This window comes from Odontesthes bonariensis, chromosome 1 (assembly GCF_027942865.1).
Source record: "Odontesthes bonariensis isolate fOdoBon6 chromosome 1, fOdoBon6.hap1, whole genome shotgun sequence".
In the NCBI taxonomy this organism is placed as follows: Eukaryota; Metazoa; Chordata; class Actinopteri; order Atheriniformes; family Atherinopsidae; genus Odontesthes; species Odontesthes bonariensis.
Window position 1 is genome coordinate 23563848 of NC_134506.1, and position 17620 is coordinate 23581467.

A 17620-nucleotide genomic window follows, 5' to 3' on the forward strand; every position below is an offset into this window, starting at 1 on the left:
CAATCATTGTAAATATTTTAATTGAGCTACATGACAATTTGAATTTCCCCCACGGGGGATGAATAAAGCATTTTTCTGTTCTATTTCTATGCTATTCTATGTTCCTCTGCAGGACTTTTTACTTTGTCATAGTCATAAATTCATGACCTCAGATACGTGAGAGTTAACACTCCATGGTTGCCTCGCCTTTTCTGGATATGCAACGCTGTACCATGTTCCTACTAAGCAAACTATGAGGTGGCACAAAGTTGGCAATGTGCACAAAACCACATTCAGCCTCTAAAACCTGGAAGAATCGTCACTGCATGTCTAAGATATATTCTTGACAAGACTTTCAACAAAAAAGGAACAAGTGCACTTCCGCATTTGTAAGACATACTTTATTTTGAAATTGTGCAAAAAGTATAGAAGAAATCCAAAACGTTCAAAAAAAAGAAAAAGAAAATGAAAAATTTGTTCACATATCTTAACCATAATTTTACTAAGGGATGATTGAAGTACAAAGAACACAGTATTTACATTTTTTTTATATATCATTTTGCCAAACCTGTAGCATTTCTAATAAAATATTCCCATAAAGAAAAAACCTAAATGCTTAGCGTAGCGATAGGACTGAGGTAGAATAAAGAGATAGGAAGTTGGAATACACTTGAAGGCACACATTTGCAGCTAATGTTTCTTTATTTTTGGCTCTAACTCTAAACCACCCCACCCCCCCTTAATCTCAACAAGTCCTTTTTATTACACAACAGTAACGTTTTAGAAATACTAAACCAAGACATGTTAACTGAGGGCTAAAAAAAAGTGTTAATCAGGGCTTTAGCAAACACAGTGCTACAATCCAGTATAGTGATAGATAATCTCCTACGTGTGATGCAGAGCTTCAATTGTTCCAAAGTGCATAAATTGCAGTTTGATTATACAAATCATAAACATATTCACACCCTTACAAAAAGAAAGAAACCTCTCTGTACCTGAAGCATGCAACACATTCAACTGTCTTAGGTGGGAGGGGCCGTTATTTCATTCTCGAATATAGAATGGGGACAAGAGAAACTTAGAAATAGGGAAAGCACTAAGCGATAAGAAATGTAAAATTTGAAGTACACAAGATATAATCTGCTGTTTGTGACACTGCAACCAACTCTCTCCTTCCATCGAGTACTTCCACATGCCTGGGACTGAGACAAGATAGTGTTTATCTCCAGCAGTGCACTGACTTTTATTTAACACACTGTCTACTCTTCTTTTGTGTCTCTGCCTGATGGTTTTTCCTTTCAACCAGCAAAACCTCCTTTCTCTCATGAAAGCTCACCACTTGGCTTCTAAATCCTATTAAGACCTAGTTATGGCTTCACAGTCTAAATGTTCTAGAGCAAGAAAGCAAACATAACCCAGGAAAGCAAAAGTTGACTCCAAAATAACAAAAAAGAAAAAAAAACATTATATATATATATATATATATATATATATATATATATATATATATATATATATATATAACATAGACATGTTAATATATTGTAATTATTGTTCAAAACAAATAAAACATTGCATATTCTGTACAGAATGATTAAATACAGTGTGATCAGTATACACTCCTGTAACTGAAACTTACAGCACCAGCTGTTCAATTCATCAAAGCATATAAAAACATTCTGCATTCACAGATTAAGTGTGTCCATGAAAAGATGAGAAATTGTTTTTTTTTAAAAGTTCATCAAAATATTGGATGATAATAGAGGATTTTTATGGAAAACTACTATTTGAAAGGGTGCTAAGGGGGACAAAGTGTCCATCAATGTTCTGTGAGTCCACTGAAGGCACGCACACAGATGAACAGCCACGGTATCAAACCTGTAGGTTCTTCCCGCTCTTTTACGTCAGCTGAGTTGACTCTTTGGACTTCGGACTTCAGGAGTTTTACACCTTGACAGCAAAGAGTCGGAAGGAGTCTCCGTCTGTGTTGCTTTTGCTGAAAACCGAACATTTTGAAACAAATTATTTCCACCCCTGCAGATATAACCACTGTCTCCTAAATATGCTGGATACTCCAGCAATCTAGCATTTCGCTTTCAGAAATTCAGATTTTTTTCTTATTGTCCAAATAAGCAGCACAATTACAGAAAAATAGTTCGCAATCGTGGAACTCACGATATTTTTTGGATGGCTGTTTGTAGAATGACTTGCTGCTGCGGCATTTCTGAGGCTGACTTTTCCAGTTACCACATGTGTTGAACTCAATGACTTAAATTAGTCAATGAGCGAAAAGACCTTGAAGCTATGCCATGATCAATAATCACGATAGGCCAGTACGATTGGTGTCTGATCTCAGATAATTGTCCGCATAGGAAAACACTGGCTAAGAGGCTGACAGCATTTCCATCCTGAAGTAACTGAATAGGCAGTCATTACTTCCCCAGCAACAGAGTGCAATCCAAGCTGCCCACTCTGCCATGATGTTGGCACATGGCACGGACTCTCCGTCAGCCATTTATTGACCTCCCGTCCCAATGCCCTGAGAGAGGCCTTCCCAGCTATGCATTAAGTTTCATAGAATCAGAGTTGGATTGTTTTTAGCCACTCAGCACTTCTCACACTCAATTGAAATGCCTGGGTAAAGTAAGCAAAGATCCCATGTGTGGCCCATCCACACACCAAACCACACCATTACTCTTACAACCCCATATGCCAGCAGAACTGGCCACAAAGGCTTCCTTGCCTAAGCTTAGTTCACTTGAGCTGGTCACAGACATGGGAGTGATTTGTGAAACATGATGTGCATGCAGGGAACGCACTACATGCAGTATTACAGTAGACATAACTCAAGATGGGATAGAGTGAATAAGAGCAACATTCTCTGGCATATTTTACATTTCCCCTTGTCAAATGTACTTGTCTACTCTAGTTTTACCACGAGCTTAATGTTTTTTATTTCAGTTGTGTCTCAAGGTTTTCTTCACTGTAGTCTCATTGGTCAAATATTAAAACTGAGCTGTACATGAAACCAAATCTAAATATTATTCTGTATCTAAACGTTATTCAATCTCCAACATAGCATTCAAGTTTAAACTCATTCTTATCCTTTTATAAGATTTTCATTTCCCCTTAGAATGTTAACAGGTGCGAACGCTTATTAAGAAACATTTCTGTTAAAGCCTCAAGGCTCCGTGCTATGTTAACAACTTTTAGGAAATTTTTGCTATAAACAAAGAATGCAATTTTGAAATCATTCGAACCTGATGTACATTCAAGATAATATTAAGACAGTCTGTCAAATGTTAACACAGAGATTTTGTTCAATTCTGCACTTTTGACAGCAAAAACGGAATTTTGTGCTCACAAACTGATGCTCCACGGAGTGTTTAATTCCAGTCTAATCCAAACTTCTGTGAAAATCTAATTCAAAATGAGTGCATATTTAAAAGAAACAAATCCAGAATTCTAACATTTGACTTGCTCTTTTTGTGCTATTTCAAATTAAACGTAGTTTTCACTAATTTGCAGGTCATTGTATTCTGTTTATGTTTGATGCAGAGAGACAAAAGAACAGTTTGCGAGGCTAAGAATGAGGATGGGGTGGCTAGTTGCTTTTCAACACCTTGGCTACATCCAAGGAGAAGAATTTCTAACTTTGTGTTGTATCTGTATTTAAATGATTGGCAGGGGTTATTGTTTGGATTTTTGTGAATATTTGACAAAACTATGTAAGTTACAGCAAGTCATCACACAGAATTAACAACTTCTTACTCAATGTTAAATTAAAATTAAAATTAAAAAGAAAAGTGTAATCTGGTTTCAAATCACAGGAGGGCTTTCACATAATGAATTGGAATTTTGATAACGAAGCGGGTTTGAGAACAGCTTTTAATTGTGTTCTAGCATGTGTTTGTGGTGCCCATGATTCCTCGATAATACATTACAACTAAGAGGGTTTGGCAGTTTCACAGCTGCCAAACACATGGCTGCCTGAAAGCTGTCACACACCATGTTTAGACATGTATGTTTTCATTTTTTGACAGCGCTCCCTAAGACCAGCGGGACTGCACAGAGTCAGACCTAAAAATCAGAAATGTTTGAAATTCAGACTTTCTCTAAAACTTGCAACTATTGGACAAGATGCCTGATCCATTTACCAGCGACTTTAACCTTTTATTGTTGTGCAAATCTGTGAAACAAAAAGACTAAATCTGCCAATCGTGAAAACAAGAGTGATACCTTTCAGATTGGATGCCATTTTTCAGGACTCCAGCATAGCTTTTTCTTCTTTCCAGTGGCACAACATCGACAAAGCCTCCATCTGCTTTGATTACCCCTGCATGGATAGCTGCTTTACAAATGCTGGAGCTCTGTGAAGACAAAAAGTGTCCAACGTGAGAAAGGCAAGCTGGAAAACCCCCTTTACACTACATGAACATTGCACACTGCAAACAATGTATTTCACAAACACAGAGACAAACAAATTAGCACACACGCTCAAACATACACAGGAAGTAGAGTCTGATCCAGAAGTCTGGTTCCACCACAACAGACCAGAAGCTCTTATCAACAGTGTAGGATCATTTATTTCCAGTCCAAACACAGATCACACTGTACATACACCCCACCAACTATTCGAACCAGACGGTTTATGTCTCATGTCTAACCAACATTTAGCCTTGACACCACTATAGAGACAAATTTGGGTGCCTGAGACTGTAAAACATTCCTTGGCACTTGTGCTTGGAGCCAGTGTGCCAGCCGCAGGGTCTCTGTGGCGCTGTGATCTGTGCCCAGCTGGGCGTCATCAAGGGGCAGTGTCATCTGAGGTGCAGCTCCACTAAACTCAACATGACCTTGTGTGACTGTGCAGTCTCTAAAATAAGCTGTAAAGAGCAAGATCTGATAAATGAAGTATGAGGGCACTTTACAGTGACTAACACACTATCATTACAATATATTTGACTTTGGGGTGATGACCTAAGCCAGTCCTCTTTTTGTGTTCCCTATCTCTGCGATACAGACTCTCAGTCTGAGATAATGCCTTGTTGAGCCTCTGAGCAGTCAGTGTCTTGCGCACAGGAGCACAACTTCTGCACTTTGTGGTCGCCATTACTCTCATTCTGCAGAAGATATATTCCTGTAGTGATTCAACAGCTTTCCATAGCTATCGTGCAATCTAATATTTCAACAGATGCAGATTAATTTCCTTTCTATCTGAAGTAAAAGCTACACATGTCGTCTTGTGTGAAGTATGAAAATGGATGATAAACTAAACAGATTTCACCAACATTTAAACTGTGTACAGACAAAAAGAAAATCATACGGTTTATAATTAGACCTTTACTGAGTCTAATTGAGGATTTTCAAATTGTTTTCTTTAAGTTTGTTGACAGGTTGATAGAGGAGGGCATTCGAAAGGCTTGACGTGTCAGAAGAGTAGATGATTAAATGAGTTAAAGCACAGATTTTCAGACCTACATCTGCATAGATGTTGTTTCCAATCACAGGAGACCAATACGAAGGCTGAGTCTTGCAGTTGGCTGGACAGAAAACTCTGAAAAACACATTGGAAGTGAGTATGAATTTGCCACGACAGATAGGAGCAAAGTAAAATGTAAATAGATAACACTTCACCACTACTGATTTAACATTTATTAGCATCGCGTGATGACATTCATTACTTGGGTGCCCACAGGAGAAGTTAGACACAAAGACATCACACATTTACGTCTGCTTATCAAAGTGTGTTAAAATCCATTTTACAAAATCTGTTGATAGGTTTACAAATACTTCTTTATACTAGTGTCATTGTGTAAGGTGTAAATATATTTCATAATGAAAGAAAAATATATACACATTTGATATAATAATGAATACATTTGAATTTTAGATGTTCTGAAAAACAAATGTGCAAAGTCACCTTGGACAGTGTGAAAAAGGTCTTTTGAAAGGGCAGATTTCAGCCACTGTTGCGTAGCAGTCAGCAGTATATTCTGTCAAACACAGGGAAAAGATGAACACTGAATATACAGTATCTAATATGTGTTTCTGGACTGTACATAAAATAATGACTCAGAGTTCTTATGAAAAAAAAGAAGAAGAAAAAAAGAGCTGAAGCCTACCTTCCACTTTGGCCACCACAAAGGAATTGCCAGATTTATATTTACTGCAAATACACAAAGGTGTTTAGAAATAGGGAAAATTCTTCTTCAGACATTACACCATAAAAAGAAAAAAAAATGTTTTCTAAAGGGAAATGTTTTTTTTTCCTCAGTGCAGCATCGTCAGCTGAGGATTCAGCATAAAAATATATGTATACAGAATAGGTTTACAATCAGTAAGTGTCTTGCTCCTGTTAAGTTTTGCTTGCTGTTGAGTTGAATCAGCATTATCTATGCTGATAAAAAAAATCATCTAAATGCAGTAGTTCAAACATACCATTACCAACTTTAAATGTTGCTCATCTGTCACCCTGATTGATACTGGCCAACAGAGAAGCGCCTGCCTGAGGTCTTTCACAAGCTTCAGCTCAGGAGCAAACAAAACCTTTGAATTTGCCAGGAACATTTCTGATTCTAATGATGATGTCCAACTAATTTTACTTGTATCTACCTGAGAGACTCAATGCCATTCTTTGTGGATTTGACAAAGAATGGAGACTTGTCTGTCCTTGTGACGTCAACCAGTCCTCCGTTGTTGTCAATGACCCCGGCGTGGATAGCAGCTCGGCAAATGCTCGATTGCTGCAACAACACGATGTGAACATTTACGTATGTAATGACAATTTGATTGATTGCATGATTCTGGATGTTTATTTTGAGTTTGAGAGACTCACCACATCATAAGAGACGGTTCCCCAAACTTTCCCCTTTTTATTCAGACAACTAGCTGGACAGTTGTGTCTGCAGAGGAAGAAAGCAAGTTAATAGTAAAAAGTAAGTGTGTGGTGAATTCAAATTAATTGAATATTTAAGCCGCATCGAGATATCAGTTCACACTAAAATTCATTAGAATAATCTGACCTGTTGCAGCTTGCTCCTCTACACTTATCTCGCAGTCTGGTTTCACACTTGATGTTGTGAGCTGTAAAAATGCAACAACACGTTAACAAAAAGAACAAAATGTACAAGTTTATTGTTGTTTTAAAATCGATCTATCGCTACCAAGATAGGTGTTGCTGGGAGTTTTAGAAGATGGTGCTCTCGGTGTGGCAGGTTTTGGAGTGGAGGTCTTGGACACTGGTTTCTTTGGAGATCTGAGGGCTGGTCTGGAGGTGGTACGAGGTGGCAGTGGTACCTGAGGCTTTTCCACCTCATTCATGTCCTCAGTCTCTGAGCGCTGAGAGTCTGTAAATCAACATGAAGATCAGGCTGATGTGTTTGATGTTGAATTTAATGTTAGAGAGTCCATATTAAAGTAACTTACAGGTTCATTAGTTTATTTAAAGGGTTTATACAAGAATAGGTAAACATGCTTTGAGAAAAATATGCATATTGTTCCAGTACTGCACAATTTGGCACCTCTTGTCACTTTCTATCTGAGCCACACTTATTCAACGCCCGACTTGTCTACTCTAATCAGTCAATCGATTGGTCGAAAAATGGTGGGTAGCAAGGTGGCTGCTCATTCTTTGTTTTGAGGTGTGCCTAACCAACCACTTGGCAGCTATTCTCAAAATGGTAGATGTTGATGTAGACAAGTGAGAGAAGAAAAGCAAAGATTAAACACCAAGTTTTCCGAGATATCAGTGGGAGAAACATAACTCCCACTGGTGAGAAATTTGGAACTTGGCAGCACTTTCAGTTGTACAAAAGCTATAATTTATACTGAAAGAGCAGGGGGGGAAAAAACTAAATGTATAATATAACAGCATTCAAAATGAATGAAAATCGAATGGGTCGGCTCACCTTTGTAGCAAAGGTTATTTCTACATCCTCCTCCATAGCTGGGAGGACATTGGGAACAAGGGCGGCCATGCTGGTATGGGGCCTCTCCAATCCAGTTTCCCCTGCAGAGGTGGTGAACAATGGACAGCTTGATTAAGAAGAAAGTTAATCATCAGTCCACCCTCACTGGGCTCATAGCATTGTAATTACTTCAGCACTCTTTGCTTTTCATCAACATTCCAACAAGTCGATAGTCCCAAAAACTAATAAAGAACTAATTCTTCCCCCTATTCCTCATAATCATTTTTTCTCTTTACATCTGGATGAATTCTAATGACCCCAATATGTCACAAATGTCTACAACAGCGAGTGCTGCATATTTGCAGTAAAACTATATTAAGAACACACTCTGCAGAATTTGTCAGCCCTCTAGGAGGAGAAATGTAAACAAGTCTAGAGACCACTGGTGTTGATGAACAGTGGGACATTAGGGAATATTGATCTTACTTTGGGGAATAGTTGCATACAAGGTAAACAGCATTCTCCCATATATCTCCCCACACGTTCATCCGTGGACACATATGCACTGCACAGCCCACTCGGCTAGTGGTTGCCCATACCAGCTGTAACAGGGAAAACAAATAAATGGCTAAAGTTAGCACAATTTCTGAATGAAAAGACTCGTAGAAAAGCTCCTAAACTTGCGGCCTACATTTCTTACCTGACACTTGTTGCTCTACTGTTCTAGTACACTGTAATTATATCCCAGATGAATGTTCGTCATATGAACCCTATTTGACACAATCCTGGCGGTTTTCATCACTCGGTTTGAAGAGGAAAGAATACCCATTGATCATATCCTAACTATAAAGAATAAAGAGCATGCTCAGGCTGAGCAAGGTCAACTGTGCAAGGTAAAGTAAAACAGGCTATTGAAGGGAAAACCTGATCATAAAATCATGTGCCATTTGACATGTAATACAACTCAGCATGTTCCAAAACTTCTCCATATTTCCCTCACAAATGTGCGCTCTCCCTCCCCAGGAATGTTCATCTTTTTCCTGGTACTTTAAGAGGCCACCGGGAGTTGTGAGTCAGCACATGGACTGACGTGTGTGGGTTGTTCAGCACAGTGCGATCACAGGTAGCAATGGAGTGTGACTGCCTGTTCTGCAGACACATCAACAAATAAAAGACAGAGACGAGGTGATGATGCTCAGATTTGGCACTGCCCCCTCTCAACAGCATCTTCAAAAGAATTCAGGTCAAGCAGTGCAGGATGTCTGGTGTGTCTGGAAATGACTACCAGATGGGAGAGATCAGGTTTCAGCATGAAGGCAAAGGAAGGGGTCTGGATGTTTCTGTAAACTCATCCCAGCAGCTGCAAAGCAAAGTCTTAGGGAGGAGGAGGTCAGCCATTCCATTTCTAGTTCCTTTGGAGTTTTTAATTTTTTCATCCACACGTCCTCTTCTTTCTATCTCACTTTTTCCTCTGCCCCCGTGTTCTTTTTTTATAACAGAGTTGAGACTAAGCTCATAACCAAGTGCTGAGAAATATATCAAACTCAAAGAAAATAGTCAGACTCACAATATACAAAGCAGCAGATGATGCAAGTCTTTTTTTATACTTTCATGTATTCCTCCTTGATTCATCATTATCAACAATGCAATTAGACCACCAGCATAACATGTGACGTTGTCTTACCTGGGTATAATGGGTGCACATGGGCCCAGAGCAACGTTCTGGACACCAGGGATTGCACTCATGCGCGTAGGGATAGATGTAATCTTTCACCTCATCATACCAGGCCTGGACATGGAAGCCAGGTGAACGGGATCTGTGGGGCCAATGAGTACGCACACACACATGCACACAAACAAACACAGACAGACAAACAGTAGGCTAAGTCACAGGCCATCCAACTACCAGGGGCCAAAGGGAAATATCTGAGGGAGCTGCCAGGTGCTTTGGCCAGACTTGAGAAACACTGCAAGGACTCTTCCCTCTCCTTTCAGTCCTTAAACGATTAGTTAAATTTTGAGCTGTCGCAAACAACTGTGGTCAATTTCCCAACATAACAGGGGACATCAAATCAAGTTGACAAAAAAGGAATCAGAGCAAACCTAAACATGGCTTTAAAGCCCGACAAATCAGTTCAAGGTCTCATTATAAACATCTCTTTTTATGGTATTGAAAAGTGCTGAGCTTATAAATGGATAAGAGAGGGAGAGTGGAAAAAAAATACTCAGCATCAGGGGCTGCTGGCACAGGAAGAAAAGAAGGGAGTATAGGGGGAGAAGTGGGGTTGTGAGAATGAGGGCAGATTCCTGGAAGGGCACCTGCTGCGATAGCCATATGCTGTTCTACACAGAGGCTAACTGTGTCTGTCCATTCAGAGTTACACTTCCTTGCCATCATTTTGCTGTTTAGTTTCCTTCACAGGTTCTGGGTAGGATTCAGGTCTGGACTCTGGCTGAGCTATTCCAAGATGTTGAATATTTCATTACCACTTTGGCAGTATGTTTCAGATTATTGTCATGTTGGAAGGACCACTGTTGCTCAAGAGGAAGTTTTCCTCCCTAATGTTTTCCACCAAAATCTTAATGCAGTCCTCTTTTCCAAGTATTGCCCAAGGTCCAGGGACTGCTACATAGGCCATTCTGGTGGATCTGGACAGTTCTAATACCAATGCACGGGGCTTATTGAGGTTCTTCATTTGGTGAAAGAAAGGGGAAGTATTGAATCCCCAGAAAGGCATCAGCTCAGGGATTGGATTTTACTCTCGTAATTCTAGAGTGCACCACATCATAGTAACTTCAACTTGCAGCAGCTCTGCTCATATTTTGTGTGTTTTGTTTGTCGAGATTTTCCATTGAGCTTTTTTTATCCCACAAAATATAGATTTTTGCTAGATTGTTTCCATGCTGGTTTATAAACTGGGCCACTTGAGTGATTTCTCTACGTACTTTTGACACTTTTAGCATATGTCATGATGAGCTATAATGCCGCCAGAGGAGTTGTTAACAAATGGGGACAGTTGATTTTGTTCTCCAAAAGCTAACAACTACCCGGAAAAAAGACCCCAAATTCCGTGAAGAGTTGAAGAGGATATGGCGTGGAAGTAGGGCAGGTTTAAGATAAGGAAAGAGGTGGAGAATGTTTAAACCAAGTTTTCTTTCCTCAATCCTAATGGGGAATGTGAGTTTGCTAGCAAATGAAATGGACAAGCTTGGAGTATTCTTGAAGACATCGCAGGAATATTGAGAATACAGTATTATGTGTTTCACCAAGAAATGGCTGCAGGAGCATATACTGGATTCCAAAGCCACTTTCAGACGATACAGGCAGACAGAGACATCAGAATCAGCAGATGGAGCAAAAGTGGAGTTACTGTAGTCCTTGTTAACAAATGGTGGTGCAGTCTTGATTATGTCACTGTGAGGGAGAGGATTTGTGCCTGGGATCTGAACTGTTGGCTGTGAGTTTACATCCATATTATCTACCAAGGGAGCTCATCTAGGTTCATCTGGAAGTGGAGTATATGTTACCCTGCGCCACTGCCAACGCTGTCTGATGTCACCAGCTCAGTTGTTGCCAGGTAACAAACAATTCATGACAATATCTGGAGATTTCAGTCACTCACTGCTACACTTCCAACTTTAAAACAGTTTGTTAACTGCTCCACAATTTAAAAAAAGCTCCACTATCAGTCCTCGATTAGGAAATCAAACTGCAGCCTGGTTCTCCACACCTCCAACTATACACCCATTGTTCAGTACCAAACGTGGCCCAAAACAGGGGTTTGTCTAAGGAAACAGAACAAACTCTGCTATGAGGGGTGCTATGAGACAACATGCACTCTGTGAGCCTCATGGAGATGGCATAAATGCCATTACTGAGTGGGTAACAGATTGGGTCATTTTTTGGAAAATGTTTGGAAAATATAATTCCCACAAAGACAGCTATCTGTTCCTCAGTAGTAAGCCCTGGATCACCAGTGACCTGAGAAAGCTGCTGAATGAAGAAGAAAATCATCAGGGAGCTTGGCAGGGAGGTATTGAGGAGTTTACACAAACAATTGAAAAATAAAGATAAGAGAGTGTCCATGAAGGTACAGTAAATTCAAAATAGGTTTATTAGCCTATCTTTTAACTTATCTAGACTGTTGCTTGTTTTTAAATTAATTTAAATTATTTTATTTGTTTCTCTTTATATTCTTTTATGTATTTTAATGCTTCTTCCACTCCCTGCTGCAATGCTTTTATTTGATGCGAAACACTTTGAATTGTTTGTACATGAAATGTGCTATATAAATAAATTTGATTTGATTTGATTAACTATGATTGCATTCTCACGCTATCCAAGTTGTTGTACCCAATGCTATTGTGTGAAGCAAAACCAGTGACAATGTTTTGTTAAAATGTCCTCAAGGGTAACAGTGGCGCTGTTAAAAGAATCCATCTTAGCCCAGGGCCAACCTTGATATTTTCTAACCCTAACCACATAAAGTTATTGTCTAAATCCAACCAGGAAGAGAGAAGTGTTTTAGCAAAGTGTTGCTATGTTGTTTATGGAATGTATAGTCTGGATCTCACGTCTCACAAAGGGCCACAGTTGAAATCACAATTTCAGTAGAGAAACTTCATTTTGGGCAACAATGGACATCCCAGTATGCAATGATCCGAAAAATGTATTCAGGACACGATTAACACAGAACAATATCAACGTTTTGGATAGGCAAAACCAGATTCCAGACCTGAACCCCATGAGAAATCTGAGGAGGGAACTAAAGATCAGAGTGATGATAAAGAAGACTTCCAGTCTCAAGACCTGGAGATTGATTACAATTATTTTTCACTCACCAAGGCTAAAATTCCAGGTGTAACTCAGTCTGACCAATGAACCAACATTCACATCCTTACAGCTACAATTAAGAATTATTTTTACTAACTGAACAAAGGACCTGGATCAAAATGTGTTATTCACCAACTGATGGAATTCAAGCTGCATTCATATTCAACCAAATGGACATAGCTTACACATAATTTCAAGGTACTATTTTCCCAGTAAAAATCTGATTACTAATTAATAAAGAATTAGGGTATAACTTATCAGCTGACAATAAGGCTATTATCTAAAATGTATAAATATTTAACAAATTTTATCCCACCAGAAAGTGTATCCAAAAGAAACCACTGTTCCCAAGCATTTAGGGCCGATGTTGAAGGTATTAATACATTTTAATTTCTCATCTAAATTTTATTTTTACTTTTTAATATTTCTAATGCTAAAAATATTTCAGACCATACACATTAGAAAACTAACTAAGCTATGAGTGTTATTACATCTCACCTGCCCATGTGAACTGCCAGGTTTTGTCCAATAGACATGAGCAGGTCCTGAGGCCCGTGGTCCCACTGACACTCCTCTGCCCAATGAGTGGCAGATCTCTCCAACTCATCGTCCCAAACCTGCACACATGAAGTAAGACAAGTTTCTCACAGCTTGTTTCAGACACCAGTGTGAAAACCTTGAACAATTCCATTCAGTATTCAGTAGAATCCACATCGTGTTCTGACTCAATAAATTATAAACTTCAACCTGATCAAAGCCTCTGCCATTGCACTTCCTCCCTCCCTTCCTTTCCAATAAGGTGAAATTGAGCTGCGTGCAAGTACAACATTAACCTTAAATGGTGACATTTGAGTTGAGGTGCTGGCCTTGGTCCACTGCAAATCTCTTAGAATCACAAGTGAATTATCCACATTTCCTGACTGGGATTCTTTACAACGATGGAAAGGAGGGTGGAAAGCAGAGAAGACACCTGACTCTCGCTGTGAAGGGGGCCACTATGAATGCAGTGAGGGCTACAAACAGCGTGGCCCCTCAAAGTACATCCACTCAGTAAATTTCCAGCCTTTTGGTGGTCGCTAAAACATGCACACACGGACACCACTGTAACCCCAAACACCCATTTACTAACACAAACACACACTCTGCCTGTTCATTGGAATTTGAGAGAGCAGAGTGAATCTACAGACAGTTTCCTCCAAACCATAACCGCAGTTCTGAGACACACAGGCAGCCGGTGCTTCTCTTAACTTCATGGAACACATGGTTTTCAGTGATCTTCAGTGTATCAACAATAATCCCTCTCCTACTTCACCCGTAAATGTTCCACAGAGTCCCTTGATTTTTCCTCTCAAGGCTTGTTCTTTCCTTCACTTTGCTGTATTCTCTAGTGCTGAGCTGTTTGCAGGTAAGACAGAGTCAGCATTATTATTCTCCCTGTAAAAGAGTGGCACAGCAGGTTGGCGGTGGGTCAACCTTTATGACTACATGTTTCCAGCAGCGAGGAAAAGATTGGTTTTATTACAGTATCACCAGTTTTCTGGGCAAAATAAAACGTTAAAACCAAATTACAAGCCTTGTTTCAGTTCTCATTACTGCTGAAACATGAAGTTCTCTCTGAGGTGAATCCCAAGATTAAACTTGATGACTTCTGGTCTTTTTGATAAAGGGTTAATAAGGATGAAATATATGGCTTGATAGATGGAGCATGTCTCACCATGTACTCCATGTTTGAGGCAGTTGGGTAAACGCTGCCCCGGAGCTTGTTGTGCAGCTGGAGGATCTCTTCGCGGTCCGACCAGAGGATTGCTCGTCTGGTCCTGTTCCCGGCCTTGTTGCTGGTGCCTTTCTGGTCTGCTTCCTGCTCGTAGCGGCTCAGCAGCTTCCTCAGCTCCTTGGAGTCAGGCAGGGAGAGGGAAGACGAGTCTGTGATGCAAAACAGCAGGAGGGAGAGGATGGGGAGCCAGGTCGCAGCAGCGCAGGTCATTCTGACACTTCGGCTGTCTGGGTTGTACTTTCAGGCTACAGTGGATGGCAGCTGCCTGTGTGAATGCTGTTCCTCAGAATCGCAGATGGAACCTGCAGGGAGGAGATCTTTAATAAGGCTGTCCCCACTGTGTGAGTCAACAAAGTAGAGTACAGATTTTAAAATATGAGTGGACACATCACTACATTTATGTAGGAGATGCTTCGTCTGACAACCCCATGACAAACTACTCAATAAGGATTAGTCACCCTCCTCTTAATAGTACCTTTTCTGGCTGATATGGTCACATTTGATTATTCATAATCTGTCCTGTATCCTATAATACGAGTACTGGCTCAGTTTCTTAAGAAAGCAAAGTTAGCTGACGTAGAGTGCTCTTACTCAGCCAGGGACTTTCTACTCCCTGCTTTTCTGCTTTCCATCAAATAAACCTTTTGCCAGCTTATGACAGTTTATTAGTTATACTAATGATATCTGATGCAATCCAGCAGAAAAGTCCCGCAATAAGACCTTCTTTTGAGAGCTATAATTGTTCTTATTTTTTCTTTTGCAGTTCATGTAACTGGCATGTTTTGCATTACAGTGAAAGTTGTTTCGATAATCTGCCCCCCATTTTGTTTATTATTGATCACTTATTGTATGTTTTCCTTTACATATGCACAAATTGGTGTTTGTCTTGGATTATATTTTGCTTAAATCATGATACCATCATTACATCGTATTACATTGTGCAATATTTCATCATTTTGAGCAGCTTCAAAAATATTTATACGCAACTGATAAACTTTGTGTTTAAATTAGTTTCGACGCATCAAACTAAAATTGATCATCAGCGCTGATTTTGTTTAGGATTTGTTGCATAGTAGTAAAAACTCTGTCTCTATCCATATTTTCTGGCTCTGATTATTTTGAAACCGAGCTGAACTTTAGGGTCAAACACTAAAAAAAAGCACATCCGAGGTCAGGTTGACAAGCTTTTAACCCCACTGAACTGTGTTTGGGCAAAGCACTTCATGCCATCCAGTAGCAACATTATGTAGCTGACTCTGTACCTGACTTTACCCCTCAAGGCTGCAAGCAAGAAGGAGGACGTCCAAGATTAAAAATAAAGCAAACATCAGAGTATCACAAAGTTGTACGGAGAGAGAGGAGCACTCAGTCAGTGTGCGATCAGAGAGGAACGAAAAAATAAACCAAGCTCTAGCTTGCACTGGTTGCTCTCATCCTTGAATCCCATCACCCTTTTCCCTCTGGCTGAAAAGGCAGCTTGAGGTCTGGCACCGGCTCTGTGTCAACATGCTGTGCCAGCTCTGGGCACTGCGAGCCAGCGGGCAGCCCAGCCACCACACCCTTCTCCTTTCCCTGTGCCCTGTCTTCCCTCTGAACCTCCACCAGCTTTTCTGTCTGGGCTCTTCTCATGGCTCTTGTGAATTTTGTACCAGAGTGACAGACAGAGCAGAGGACAAAAACACACGTGCATTTCCACATCTTGTCTATGGGAACTTGGTCCTCCATGCCAGTGCTGGGACTCTATGGGGAACTCACCTCTTTCAAATCTCACAACAAGTTTGGACATAAACTACAGCCCATGCCACAATGAAGATTGTTTGATAAATAATCATGCTTGATTACTTCCTTTTTCAATGCTTTTAACTGTTTTTATGGTTAGCCCCTTTGAGTGTTAACCCTTTATGCTTCCTTGGATGAAGAATGTTTTTGATAATATATACATAATTGGTAGTCATACATTCAACTTGCAAAATCTTCAGCGTTGCCCATAATCTTTCAGCCCATAAATAGTTTTTCTACCATGGTGCCACTGCTCTCATATTTACATTTCCACTCAGAGGCTGCAGGTACTGACTGGCGGCATCTTGCCAGCAACCTTATTTGCACCCTCATTTTTAATACTGTAAGTTTTGAATAAATCAATAAACGTGAAAAAAAACAAGGCCATTCGGGAGCTGTACCCTCACATCTGTCCAAATGAGCAGCTTGATAGTCTCGTTTCTGAGGAGTGATGCACATCATTAAATACAAGGCTACAACACGTTACATCACCGTTTACCTTCAGTCTACAATACCTTGCAAATAATTTTGCAGGATGTCTGCTCTTTCTCACCTCCGTCTCTCTCAGTCAGTATCCAGCTACTTGGATGTTTTTGGAGCTGCTTCCTCTGCGCGCCGGAGAGCTGAATTATTTCCTTATGAGAGGACCGAGCTTCTGTTGCTGCTGCTTCTTTTTGGCGGTGCTCCTGAGGCACGTAGAAACTGTCTTACTCCTGTGCAACTCTGAGTGCCTTATATAGCTAGAGAAGGAGATCCCTTAGAAGCAGAGGAAAAAATGACTGTCTCTCCTCACTCCCACTACTCCCCCCACACACTCGCACTCGCCAGCCTCCCTATTCTTGGCACACGGCTCGTCGTGCGTAAACTGATGTCAGCGAAAAAATACTACAAATTATCGAAATCAGCATGCTGTCGAGCATTGTCACTGGCAGGCAGTGATTGTATCGTATCTAAAGAACCGCGCTTTAAACCAGAAAGGAGCAGCGGTGGACTGGATGACCTGTCAAATCTTACATTTATAAAAAAAAAAAAAGTTTAATGAGTTGTTGCCAAAATAGCAATCGGGTATTTAAAACAGAAAAAAGAAGAAGAAGGAAAAAAAAGAGCAACCAAGACAGTCCGTAAGAAATATGTAAGACCATTTGCATCATTTATAGTAGGCCTACATCAAATAAAAATATTCACAGAAACGGGAGAAAATTAAATGGAGCAGTTTTAGGGTTGAAAAACTTGCATGGACAACGCATGTAGTAGACATGATTCTGTAATTAAAAATCACTCAAAAAAGGCAAAATAAAATCGTGAGTTCAGGAATAATGCTAAAGAAGGGAGAAAGCACTGCAA

The 17620-nt window shown here is 40.1% G+C and overlaps 1 protein-coding gene across 2 annotated transcripts; it reads right to left on the reverse strand.

Annotated features, from left to right (window-relative positions):
* Positions 1 to 399: 399 nt before the first annotated feature.
* Positions 400 to 17049, reverse strand: crispld2 (cysteine-rich secretory protein LCCL domain containing 2). 2 transcript variants are annotated; one of them, XM_075460853.1, is made up of 15 exons: positions 16830 to 17049; positions 14438 to 14799; positions 13222 to 13340; positions 9574 to 9706; positions 8376 to 8491; positions 7890 to 7990; positions 7146 to 7328; positions 7005 to 7065; positions 6818 to 6884; positions 6595 to 6725; positions 6105 to 6148; positions 5903 to 5975; positions 5461 to 5536; positions 4219 to 4349; positions 400 to 1975 (listed from the first exon to the last, which is right to left on the reverse strand). In XM_075460853.1, exons 2-15 carry the CDS (start codon positions 14705 to 14707, stop codon positions 1924 to 1926), a joined length of 1557 nt encoding a protein of 518 aa, XP_075316968.1. In that variant the 5' UTR covers positions 14708 to 14799; positions 16830 to 17049; the 3' UTR covers positions 400 to 1923. The 2 variants fall into 2 exon arrangements, with proteins under 2 accessions (XP_075316968.1, XP_075316976.1); XM_075460861.1 differs by having other exon boundaries at positions 16792 to 17049.
* Positions 17050 to 17620: the final 571 nt, after the last annotated feature.

Excerpts from the sequence above, each read along its gene's own strand:
- crispld2 (XM_075460853.1), bottom strand. The coding sequence starts at position 14,707 with ATGACCTGCGCTGCTGCGACCTGGCTCCCCATCCTCTCCCTCCTGCTG. Across the intron at positions 8,492-9,573 it reads TGTGCACCCATTATACCCAG|CTGGTATGGGCAACCACTAG; the intron begins GTAAGACAACGT and ends TCCCTGTTACAG. Across the intron at positions 1,976-4,218 it reads AATGGCATCCAATCTGAAAG|CAAAAGCAACACAGACGGAG; the intron begins GTATCACTCTTG and ends TTCGGTTTTCAG.